We start from the raw sequence: 13048 nt of genomic DNA on the forward strand, positions 1-13048 counted from the left end.
GTTATTCCTGCATTTAAGTGATCTGAACCTGCCAGTACATTTGTTGCTGCGGGCCAAGAGAAGGAAAGGGGCAGTCAAGCCTCTGCTTAGAAGTGCTTTGCAGCTTAAGTTTCTTCCAAAGCCATGCATGCTGGCCTAGGGAAGTTACTTTATGGAACATGTAGTTCTCAGGGGGCTGAAATGATTTGAACAAATGCTTCCAAATTAGTGTTCTTCATCTTCATTCATGCTCAAACACAAGCGGTGCTTTTAGCCTGGAGGATAAGTATTCTTATTCTGGGGAAGAAGTGTCACCTAAGCGACAAGTAGTGCTGACCTGGCTTATAAATAGTTCTGCTCAGAACCCCCAAAATGAAAGGCCTGATCTTGTTCCTGCAGCCTCTCATGTTCTCTGCACGTCTGATGCAATGTACGAGCCACACACACCCCTTACACTTTTTCTGAACACGGACTGCTCCGCAAAGTGAAGCGGTGGCTCAGCCGTTTGCACACTGCAGCAGTACCATGAAATCCTGGCCTTACCCTTCCTCCCTGAGGGCCAGCAGGTGCTGCCTCTCTGACCAGAGCAATTCCTGGGTGCTAGGAAATGGGAGAAAGAGAGAAGGGTGCAGAGGCAGAAGAGGACAGGCAGCTTGTGGTACTCATTAATGAAGTACATCAACACGAGCTACGTGTGAGTCTGGCAACTCTGCGTCACTTTCTGACGGTGCAAAGGGCAGGGCACTGGGGCAGGGGCAAAAATGGAAAATCCCCATGAAGCAAGGCACATGTTTTATTTGTCAAAAGAAAAATGTGTGCACTGGTTTCTTTCTTCCATAGGGTGGCAATGGAACCTGGGCACAAAGCAGCCTTGAGGTTTCAGCTGCAGAAGCAATAGCTCTGGAGGAACTGCATTAGCTTCCTGTTCAAGGTGCTGACTTTGATCTATGAATCCTATACACGTTCAGGCCTTGCTAGCTGTGAGACTGCTTCCCTGCCTCCCCTCTGCCTGCACTGCCTCCAGCCGCGGTGAGGGGCATCACCTCCACTACATTCCTCTGAATTAAGTGTCTAGGCAGCAGTGACTGGCTGTTATCGCAGAAGGACCATCTACTCTGGAATTTGCCTCCCTCCCTTTTCTGACAGAGCTCACATCTGCTAATCTACAAGACACAGCATAAAGCTCATTTTTTTTTTCTCATGCCCTTTGTTATAAAGCGCTGCCAGTGAAAAATTGCAGGTTGCAGTTTGCTTTCTAAAAGTATTGCGGGGAAGTAAAATAGTCTTTCCCTTGTCTCTTGAAAAGAAAGTAATCGTACAGTTAGGTTTGTACATGCACCTGAGGCATAGGGTGGTTTTTGATAGATAAATAAAAGCCTAAAAGAAGCTACAAAGATACCGGGAGCAGATCTAAAGAAGTTAGCAATTTCCTTATTCTATAAACGTAGTATCCCTTTTGCTAAACTCCAGTAATCCCCCCGCCTGGCCCCTATTTACTACAGGGCAGCATTACTCTTTTACAGATGTGTTTGACAGCATACATTTTTGTACCTGTTCTTTATAAGGCTGGTCACAAGAGCATGGCTGTGCTTCTGAGTTTGCTGGTGTTCATACTGGTCATTTTGCTGCCTAGATAAGCTTCCTTGCCTTTTTTAATTTTTTCTTATACTTTATTGCAGTGTGCTAGGTAAGTTACGGGCCTTTTGTTTCAATCGGTTTGCGTTACAAAGGATGAGCTCTATCCACAGCACTGTTGTAGCTGTGTGGCTCTAGGGCCCCACCAGGGAAAGTGTGAAAAGACAAGACTCTGGCTTACTACCCATGATCTGCCTGTAGCTTTGGGATTGTGCAAAGGCAGACATAGGAATAGCTTCTACTTCTGTTCTTCTAGAAAATAGTGTTATCTTTTCCTAGAGAAAGGTAAGGGAATAAATATTTGGTTTTGTGCTTAACTAACTTTTATAACTAACTGGGATGGATCTGATACAAAGTGTGTCTAGATTAGAGCGGGATTTTTCCTGAAATAGCTGGACAAGAGGGTGCATGATACACTTTCTCTCTTAAGCAGAGAAGAAAACCATTTAGTTTCTCACAGGTGGTAAAGCAGGTGATCCTCTGCCTGGGTGCCTGCAGTGGGAGGCAGTTTCTGTTCTGTGCATCCTTGTAACCTTACTGTATACGGCACACAGGCTACTGGCAGGTAGGAGTGATTAGATGGAGCAGGCATGTGTTGCCCAGGAGCTGTTTTTAGCACCCCCCACCCCTCCGAAGTACAACTTCCAGGAAGATGTAGGGTAAGTAGGTGGCAAACAGGACTCAGACTAGTAAACAATGTTTAGTGTAGAGTGGAGCTCCAGCATGCTGAATACAGCACGCTGATCCATAAAGGAATTATGTACTATAGAGCAAAGTGAGGGCATTTAGAGACCAGCAAACACCATTTAGAGTGGCAAGTGACAATGCAAACTCTGTCACAAAGAACAGGTTACGAATTTAGTGTTACCAGCTGCACATACTCTGAGGGCATATCCTGTGTTTCACAATTACTTTCATCACTTGGTTAGGAAAAAAAAACAAACCCCAAACTCAGAACCCTTTATTCTTTATTAGTGTTGTTGCTACTGATAGGCTAGTCCCCAATTAATGTGATGGTACTTTCCCATTTCCCTACCACTCTCCTTATTACAAGTCATTGGCAATATGAGAGACGTATCTATTACTTAGTCATGAGGTATCTAGACCAGCTTGCTTTTGAAACTAAAGACTGTGTACCCCAGGCATACTGTATTTCTGATTTGCATACGGAAAAGGCGGTTAAAAAGCTGATGCCCCCATACTGCTTGTGAGTCAAGTAGCAAAAGTAAATAATTTATCAAGCAAAGGTTACAACACCTGTGCCTTTTTGTCAACATATACAGAGGATGCCAAGTCAAGTGTTTCTCCTAATAGCTCAAACAGAAATTTAGATTCAAATAACCCCCCCCAAGACAGGACAATTATGCGGTGAGCCACTGGAGTGGCAGAGTGATGGATGGCGTAAGCAGAGGCAGTGTATGAAAAAACAAGCCAACTGAAAAGTTTTGAAGCTGCTAAAAGCAGACAAAGCCAACAGCCCTTTTGGGGCTTTTGTTGCTGAATCAGAACTACTGACTTAAATCAGTTTGTTTCCTGGCCTTTGCTGTCATGGAGTTGTCATCCTGCTACAGCTTTTGTTGACACAGGAAGACACGTTTTTTCTAAATAAAATATATTAATTCTATAAAATTCCTTTAAGGGATTATATTTGAAGCAATGTGACGTAAATCAGAACATGCTGCTAATGGAAATGTCTACTGCTAATTTCTAAAATGCCCATTAAGAAAGGCTTGTACTGGTTTTGGTTGTTTAAAAACAGCCCGGGACAGAATGATCCTTGCTCAAACCTGGCCATGCTGTTGTACATTTGTCTGCGATTTTATTCCAATGTTCTGTGAAAGCCCATGAATGCCCATGTATGGGAAATATGACTTCTGCTGAACAGCGCTGTCATATCCCTGTGCACAGACCCACTTTTGCAGCACTTTAAGACTAACAATGATGATGCGTAACTAGTCCCTGTAGTCAAATGACCCACCAATTGGAAAAGAAAATCAGAGCCACCAGAAAGCTGACCATAATGTTTTCTTGTACTTTGTAGCTGAACCGTAATTTTAAAAAAGCAGATGTTTAGACACAGCCTTCATTTTTATTTTGTTGTTCCAGCAGTAAAGAGTTGCTTAACCCTTATATTTAAGCTTGACTTTCAGAAGCCCTGAGTGCTCACTGCTTCCTCTTGTCTAAGGGATCTGTGTGGCCTGGCAGTTAGTGGTCCTCAGGACCCATATCTTAGGCTGACTCTGAGTGTACTATAAAAATCCTGATGGAAAGCAGCCACCCCAGCTGCTTTTAATAACACAGTCCTATGTGTTTTTATATTTTCATTTTGAAAATATCCTAGGTGATCGTCCTATACACTAATGCCCTGCAAAAAGTGCATAAAAGCATGTCTTTGTTTAGAGGAGCGCTGAGTAAATCCCAAATCATTGCAGTTAGAATTTTTACCTCACTTCTCTAATTTAAAACACAGTCAGCCTCAGAGTTGTTTCATGAATAAGTAGTGAGTTTTGCTGATAAATTATATATTTAGTATCAAGTGGGTTGCGGTGGTGTAATGATGTATAGAAGCACAGAGATGCAGCTCGAGTCAGAGACTGGAAGCCAGTCTCCTTACCCACTGCAGCATGTTTGACTTTAATTGAAAGCTGTGCTTGAGTATTGTTTTTCACTGTACAGCATTGTTATTCACGATACTGCATTACATAGAAGCACTTAAAGTAAGGCTAGAGCACTTTAAAGTGATTTAAGCCATAAATAAGGAGGATAAAAGTTTACAGTCAACAAACTTATCTGGGAAACCTAGGCTGCAGGATTCAAATAATTTTAAAATGCTTTGGAGGCTTAATACTGTTGTGTACTACATAATCAATTTACCAACTAGTAGTTTTTCAAGCCTTATGGAAAAGGTAAGTAGCATTCTCCAAAGGGTTTCAAGTTTCCTGAGCTATGAAGGAAAATACCAAATGCTTAAGGACTTTAACATTCCTGTTTCCCGATTTCAGTGTATTTCTGTGTATTCCAGTTGTTTCCAAAACAACTGGAGAAATATGATTTAAATGTAAAGGCGCATGAAAACTTGTCATGTACATGAACCAAATAAAAGGAAGAGGCCTGAAAAGTGGGGTGCAGGCTGCATTTTGTTAAGGTATGAAAAAAAATCTGAACCTGATGGGCTAAAACCCCGCTCTGCACTGCTGGTGTACTTTCTGTGACCCTATTTAATGCTGAGAAGGTTTGAGATTCGATGTAGTTTAACCTGTGCTGTCGACAGAGCTATAAACTAAAGCCCCTAACAAATTGTACACAAAGAACAGATAGCAAGAAAACACATTGTGCTCACAGGCATCTGGTTGCAGCTCTGTAAACTGAAAATTGTCTGTAGTGAGTGACTTGAGTTTCACTGACAGTGTAGGTGCTGAAGCCATTGCAATGAGGAGTCTGTCTTCATGCATATAGTGGACTGTGGTATGTGACAGCCATTAAACTACACTAATTATGCAGATGCATATAAATGATTTGAAAGAACTTAACAAGAGCTAGCAGTAGTACTCCCCAATTCGCTAGTTATTTGAATTATTACTTTTTAGTCATTGTAGCCAGCTAAAAACAAAATTACAAATATTTCTTGCTGTTGACCTTTGAAAGAATTGTAACGTAGTCAAACAATCACTTAAAACTACTAACTGTGGTTGCCCTAAAGCACTAGTTCTGCTCACTTTTTTATACCTTCTCCCCCATGATAATGTGATATTAAGCGCAGACTTAATTTTTTCAACATCTGGCTCAAATTAGCTGCTAACAAAACTGCCAACAACTATTTTCTTAATCGACCCTGGGAATTTGATACAGCTTGGAAAAAGCACATTTAAACCTTGTCCTTCTCCTAAAGAAACACAAATGTTTACTTGAGCTTCTGATTTGACCATAGCAGGACTATGAATTCAGTTAACGCAGCTTTATAGGCCTGCCTCGACTGGACTTTTTTCCCTTTGTGTAAGGAAACAGATGTGCTCGCAATTACAAATTCTCCTGCTCTCTCAAAGCCCACCATGCAAATGGCCAACCAGGAATTTGAGTCTATTTTTTCACATGGAAGTCATTGGAGCAGTCTCCCATTGTATTTGGTGGGGGACTAAGGTGTGCTGTTACCTGATGGGTCTCTCTGAGCTCCTTTTGGATATGCAAATAAATGCACTGCCTAGGGAACAGGTTGGAGCAGAAGTCTTTGAAAACTCAGTCCTAGAGGGAAAAATTGTTCACTAGAAGCCAATATCTTAGAAAGCAAGAGAGATCTTTCCAGTTATGAAAGCAGCGTTATTACTACATAAGCCCAAAAAAACACAACAGACAAACAAACTGCAAGTGACATTTCACTGTAGTTACTGAGACCATGTGGGTGAAGTGACAGCGGCAATGCAGCTGGCTCCGCAGGGACACGTTAGAGTACACTGAAGAAGAAGAGGCTGCAGGCATACAGAGAAGTTGAAAGCGGCCCACCTGAGTCTGTTGAGGGATATTTACAAAGCTTGGATCCCGTGGTCCAACACTGACGAATCGGTTTGCGGGGGAGGTGCTGGGTGTCGAGTAGGCTGTGAAGGGAAGGGACACATGCGTTGAGGAAGCGGCACTAGATTGCACACGAACAACACCAAAACACACTGTCTCAGAGCCACCTAAGCAGATGTTTAACATAGAAATGTGCAAACGTTTTAGAGAGCAAGAGTTTGGTTTTAGACACTGGAAAGGTTTGGTCTTACTGATGGGGATATAAACACGCAGGGGACTAGGCTGCTGGGAGACGGCTGCTTGCCAGGCAGGACAGCAACTACATGCGCTCAGGGAGAAGTGTGCTGGGGTCACCTGCGTGGCCCTCCATCCCAGAGAGCCGCTGTAGGCCCTCCCATGCTGGGATAGCACAAGAGACTTCTGTAGGTCCTGGTATTGCCCGACTGTTTTCACTCGAGTATGTGGTATCTCTGGTTTTAATGGAGTTTTGTATAGCAGTGAATTTTCTGAAGTGCTTATTAACAGAATCAGACCCTTATTTCATGCTAATCCGGCATTCTCTCTCAATATAAAGTTTTGCTTTTCATACTGCTGTGGTCTGCACTCCCTAAAATGTTCACTTGATGTGTTTGACAAACTAGGAAGATCCTTTCGGTAAAAAATTAATGGGTTGCAGTTTCACTGGGGTGGTAAGTGCAATCAGTCTGAAGGCTGAAGCTGCCTTTAAAAACTGGAATGGCTCCCATAAATGTAAAGCTATTAAATGCAATGCAAGCCAAGAACCCAGATTACTTCCAAACTTGAAGTACTTTAATGATTTTATTGTTGCATTATATTCTCCACTGCAACTGTCCTCAATGCCACGTACTTCCACATCCAAAAGCTTTCAATGCATTTTCAGTCTTCCCCTCATTTGAAAATTCTCCATGCAATCTTCCCCCTTGTTTAGTTTTTTGCATGTTCAGATCTAAATTCAAGTAACCTAAATAGATGCCTTAATACAAACAGTGATTCTGTCTATTTTAAATATATTTATGGGAATGCATTCTGCTGAATAAAATCCCCAGACAATCTAACTGTCCAATGAAGGGACAAAAAACAATGTTCAAAAGAAAGTTACTTGCCAAATTCCAGTCAAGCTAAATATAATGTTCAGGCCTCAATGTTACAGAAAAATAAAGTGAATTAAGAGTCAGAGAAGACATCGAGTTGTCTGTGTAAATGAAAGTCTGTTGCCTTTCTGAAGCCAAATGTTCAGTGAAGAGGCATCACACTGGAGGAGCCTTTGGTTTGAGACTGTACTGAATCAGACTAATGCTCCACGTCATCCACTGTACTCTCTCTTACAGAGGCTGTAAGGAGATGCACAGGGAAGAGTCAAAACAGGCGACATTTACTTTGTCATAACTTTCCCACCCTCTGATTATTTTCAGCTCAGGGACTCCCTGTATTTAATGGCCTGCAAGGAATTTCTCATTGGTGAATACCCAGTCTGCCCTTGAACCAGTGAAAACATTCTGCACCCCACAAAGCCCTTTGGTGAGGAATTCCCAAGTCTGAGCATGCAGAACCACATCCTTCCCTTCCCTCTCTATCCAAGTCTCACAAACGTCTCATGATGCCTCCTAATTCTTAAAATTATATGAGACAGCTTTGCTTTCTCAAAGAGCATCCCCCTGAAATCACTCCAGAAATTGCATATCTTTTCTTTCCTACTGATCCGAGGGGAGATAAGGCACTTCTGACTTCTAAGAATAAATTCTTTCCAGTTGTTTCCAGTGAGGCGAGCTTTTCTCTCCAAAAACGTAACACCTTGCTAGTACTTGAAAAAATTCTGCAAGGAACACCTTTCCTTCACAAAGTTTTAAAGGAATTTTTAAGTGTACTAATTCATCTTTCTAAGATGATTTTGCAAATTGCAGTGTAGCTTGCATATTAGAGTATGAACAGGTACACTGGTTGTTATTCATATCTGCAAATCAAGGAAGAAATTAACTGAGTAGATTTGGTGAGATGGTCTCCTTGCCTTTTTACCATCTTAATTTTTACTATCTTAAATCAAAGAAGCCACAAATTTGCAAAGGGTGTACCTCTGTTGCTAGTGCCATGTATTAATATTTTTCTGTACTGCTTTTTTTTTAACTAACTACTGAACCCTATGTTATGCAAGGCTAAAAATTCCTTCTGCAGTGAGGAAAATTAACTCAAAGCTCAAAAATCAAACATCTGTTGTTTGGTTTTTCTGGTCTACTTTTAAGGAAGCAGAATGAGTGGAGAGGCCATTTAATCCCTTGGAGCAGGTAAGTTCCACTCAGAAGGGAAGGAACTCAAGATCATGTTTACAGTTCCCTGTTGGCAGATACTTTTGCTGCGATATTTGGTAGAAAATCAAAGGGAAACAATCAGAACACTGTCTTAAATAGCTTCTCTGTTCAAACAAAATTCTAAAGCATTTGAAAACTGTATAATATGCATAAAAGTCCCCTCAAACCTTGCTGGGTGAATTACTGTGTATACCTTTCTTCTGTAATGCTCCAAACTATGTTTAACTTGCTTTCTGAAAATACTTGGATGTCAGCTTGGTATTTCCTTAAGGTCACATAACTACATTGCTAAAGCCAAGAAGTGAAGAGCAGAGCACCAAAACTACATATATGCAGAGCAGACTTTACACTGGACTCTCCCAAGATGCTAGTCCCACTTCACTGTAAAATGTCACAAGATGTTTGCGGAGTGTAAGGAGCCATTTTGGCTCAGAATATTAAGTTGACATAGAATACACTTTAGGAGTGACTCCTGTTATGGTGAAATTTGGTTCAGAAAAGGGAGCAACCGAGCATTCCTTAGACTATCACCAACAGAACTTTTAGCCATATCTTGCTGTCTTCATAGAAATACCCTTGTTTGACTTGGAGGTGGGATTCCTGGAAGTCTTACCACTTCTGATCCCTATACTCTGTGCGGAAATTAGGACGGAGCAAACTGCTCTCGCTGGTTAAAGCTGGGTCATATTATATTACAGTATACATAGCTAAGCCTATGGTGGGATCTTCAAACTCTTTTTTAGGAAAGGGAAAAGCCAAACCATGGAAAGGAACAGAAGCCAGGTCTCTCAGGCAGAGACCAGGCTTTGCTCCATGGGAATTCCATAGATCTACACTAGTTTACACTAGCTGATAACTGGCCCATTGGGCTTGAATAGAAACATCTTCCTGCCCAGCCTAGTCTTTCTCCTACTGGAATTCACTAAAGATTGTTTGCAACATCATAGCCCATAGCCAAGGAAATGAATATGATGCCACAAATTTGCTACGATACTTCACTTCAGGAACAAGCAAAAGAGGAGTTGGCAGAGAAAGAACATTGCTCACAGAGACAGCTTTGATATTTAGCCAAAATGGCAAGAAATTGTATGAAAGACAAGACAAACAAGCAGTTTTGGGGATGTCATGTATTTTAAAGTTGCCTGCAGTAGGAGAATGTTAATTTAAAATATACTTTCCTGAAATAATTTCGATTAATTATAGGAATGTGTCATTAATCAGACAGTTCTGCATTAAAAGGACAAGCTTTTGGTTGGTAAAGATGATTTGGGTGAGTGATAACCTAATGTACCACTAGGTCTTTCTTTTACAGACCAAGACGACAGGTACATGTGCTTGATACAAACAGCTGCACTGTTTCACAAAGGACTAAGAGTTACTTTAGCTGTTGTGGAGTTGTAGTGAGAGAATTAACCAGAGGAACACAGTGCAGTACAGCAATTCCTACTGCAACCCATTCTGCAGCGGAGTATCTGGGAACTGCAAATTCTAACAATTTAAATGATACAGTCATCACCCTCTTTTTTATGGATGGGGAAAGGAGTGAACAAAAAGCTAAAATGGCTTGCCCGGAGGGTGCTCAGTCAATGCATAGCAGAGAAAGGGAGAGAAATCCAATCCGATTATGAATCCAGTACTATACCCACAAGATCATTCTTCTCATCCTGACACAAATGCTGTTTAACCCGAGAACTGCTTTGTGCAAAGGGACATTAACCGATAACGATCTTGCCCAACAAGAGAAAATAGCTAAGTTTCTCCCCATGTAGAGTAATGAACCTTAGAAAACGACATTTAGTTTTAAAAAGCTCTTTAAAAATCATGATATACAGGATGGCAGTACCTTCGACTCTGCATTGGAATGAGGGCCACAGATTCTAACACTCAGATTCAGTTATGGTAAAGTCCAACTGGCATGTGGTGGAGGTGGTGTTTTCTTTGGGCAATGAGATATTAAACCCAGAAACTGTCAAGTTCAAGAAAATAATTGTGTTGTGTTTGTTACGGGTTACAAACCAAACAAAATCAAGAAGAGATCTCAGATAAGATAATTCTGGGACTGCTTCTGATATCAAGGATGTGTTATATTGAAAAGGCTTTTTATGGAGGAAAAATGAACCCTCCAAAACTTCATGAATCCCATCTCCATTGTGTCATCTCACTGAGGAAACTGCTGGCTTTCCAAAGGGATAGGATTTGCAGCTGAAATTTTCAGCTCCCAGAGCATGCCTGGCCACCCAGTAGCGGCAAATCCCTGGTGTGCATCTCCAGAGGCTCTTCCTTCCTTGGACAGCACTAATGTTCATGTTTTGGTTAATGTCACAGCTGGAGAGTTTCACTATTGCTCTGAGAATCATTAACCACCTTGTTGTGATTTTTAGCTCTCATTCCCAGGAGGCCATGCTGTATTGAACAGCTGCTCCTGGCTCCTGCACCCCTCAGGAGGGCCATATTCCAATTTTTGGTAGGGCCGTAACTGCATTTTGTTTCTGCAGAGGGCTTTCTGCTAGACCAAAAAAGGGAAGGAGAATGGATCAAATGCCAACCCCTTTCACTCCATTTCCTTGAGGGGGGGCTTCATTCTCTTCCACAGAGCTAAGGAGAGAGTCTGGCCAAAATCTAACATCATTCCTGCCTTTGTTGCATAAGTGACTTTCCAATATCCTAAAGCTCTGCAGGGCAGTCAGCCATAACCCAGCGACACTCCCAGAACCGGTGCACTCGAGCAGTGCGTAACCATGGAAAACACCTTTTTGAGCAGCTTTTATGAAACTCTGATGAATCTCTACTTGCTGTTTGAAGGCCAATATTTAGTTAAGAAAAAAATAAACACCGATGAAAATAGAGGGTCGGTACTGATTGACACATTAAATGGAGTCCAGTGGGCCCTTCCAGTAAACTCTCACTGTGAGGCTAGGAAACTTAGGTTTGTTTTACTCTTTATGTGGCCAGCCACTTCCACTGGCTTTGGTATATGTGTAAGATTTTTTCTTAGAAAATATTTCCTATAATCTACTTTTCTGTAAAATTTGTCCCTAAATTAAATTATATGCTGCTTTACAACTCAAGTTACTATTATTCAGAACCCTTACCAAAAAAGATGCATGCCTGAATACGTACAGAACTATATGTTTAGACATCAGCGTGGCTAATTAACAAACAGTAATTATTTTCCTAATCTTTTGTTTAAATACCATTAAACGGCTGCTCTTGAGAAAATCTCGATTCCCAATTAATGTGGCAGCTGTCTGCTGAACACAGAGCCAGTGACCAGCCTGAACCGATACCAATGGTGGTGTTCTGCGAACTTCAGTGGATAAATGTCAGTTTTTATGCCAGCTAAGAATGAGGACAGACACGCTTTTAGCTTGTTTATATGATCACAGTATCACAAAAATTAAGCATTAAGATTACTGCTAAAATGATGTTGGGAATTTTTTTCTTTTAGACACCACACACTGCCAGTAAACTGAGTCACAACTGTAATGACAAATATATACTGACCTAGTTTCATTTTTCCCAGTTCTGAAGACAAGGAAATAGTAAGGCATTGCTGATTGTATTCAGTGATAACTATGACTAAACATTAACCTTTTAGATTCCACCAGTCTTATTGATAGGACTTAAAAGACAGTATCTCCCATCAGAGAGTGTCAAAACTTCCTGATAGCACAAGTGTTGGTCTAAGGTCAGAAAGAAGAGTCGAGGGGAGGGAATGAATCAACTTCTTAGCTCAACAAAAATCTGCTGATCAATTCTAGAAGTCCTGATTCTATAAGATCATGTTCACAATCTTACCAGACTGTCTCATACTAAAACCCATTTTAATTTCTAAGCGAGCCAAAGCATCTTGCTGAATTTGCAGTTGTGCACTATCGCGTAGCAGAAGGCAATGCAGAACTCCAAGAGCTACCAGATTTTAAAAATGCCCCCTGGAACCTGTGCAGATCTCCTGAACAGTATATAAAGCTTTAAAAATGTAGGCTTCACATGGTCTGAATAGCGAATACCTCTTTGCACATCAAGCAGTGGTTGCATATAGCATTTAAATAATAAGCTTGAAAAGCACACAAAGGGATTTGCTCTTTCGATTAGATTGATTTTTGTTTGTGGATGTTATTTGGACTCCCTTCACTGTGGAGCAAGTCCCCTACAGTTGCCATTAAAGCACTGAAAGCTTCCCTTTTGTTTTTAAATGTCAGTTTGAGCATAGCTTCATTAAATCGTTTCACAATTAACTCCCTGAACGTCCAGACTTTTTTAAAGCATCAAACCCAGCTGAATCACATTTGTTTCCCAGAAGAGTGAGTCCAAAGTGGTATCCCCAAGTGTGTATCCAGGAATTTGTATATTTGACTTGTGGCTACACAAAATACATATGGGAGCCGTGTGGGTGGTGGAGAGAGGATTAAAGCTTTCTCCCTGGGCCTAAGAAATACCATAGCTTCTTGCCCAAAATGCAAGGCTCGGGAACCAAGTCATAAGGGAAAGACGTCTGGGTTTATCTAGGAAGACTTATTCCCAAAAGAACTATAAATGAACTCGAAAGAGTTCTTAGTTTAGCCCAGTATGTATAAGCAGCAATGTTTTCGATGAGGCTATCT

The 13048-nt window shown here is 41.2% G+C and overlaps 1 protein-coding gene across 32 annotated transcripts in view; it reads right to left on the reverse strand.

The window, feature by feature from the left end:
* Positions 1-13048, reverse strand: part of NFIA (nuclear factor I A) — a 252269-nt gene that overhangs the window by 17536 nt on the left and 221685 nt on the right. For 22 of the 32 annotated variants that reach the window (XM_075097437.1, XM_075097433.1, XM_075097421.1 and 19 more), the window contains one exon: positions 6112-6203. The exons of the other annotated variants lie outside the window; for them this stretch is intronic. In XM_075097437.1, the coding sequence (XP_074953538.1) occupies positions 6112-6203 (92 nt within the window). The remainder of the gene's footprint in view (positions 1-6111; positions 6204-13048) is intronic. 32 annotated transcript variants of the gene reach the window in all.

This window comes from Phalacrocorax aristotelis, chromosome 6 (assembly GCF_949628215.1).
Source record: "Phalacrocorax aristotelis chromosome 6, bGulAri2.1, whole genome shotgun sequence".
Taxonomy (NCBI): Eukaryota; Metazoa; Chordata; class Aves; order Suliformes; family Phalacrocoracidae; genus Phalacrocorax; species Phalacrocorax aristotelis.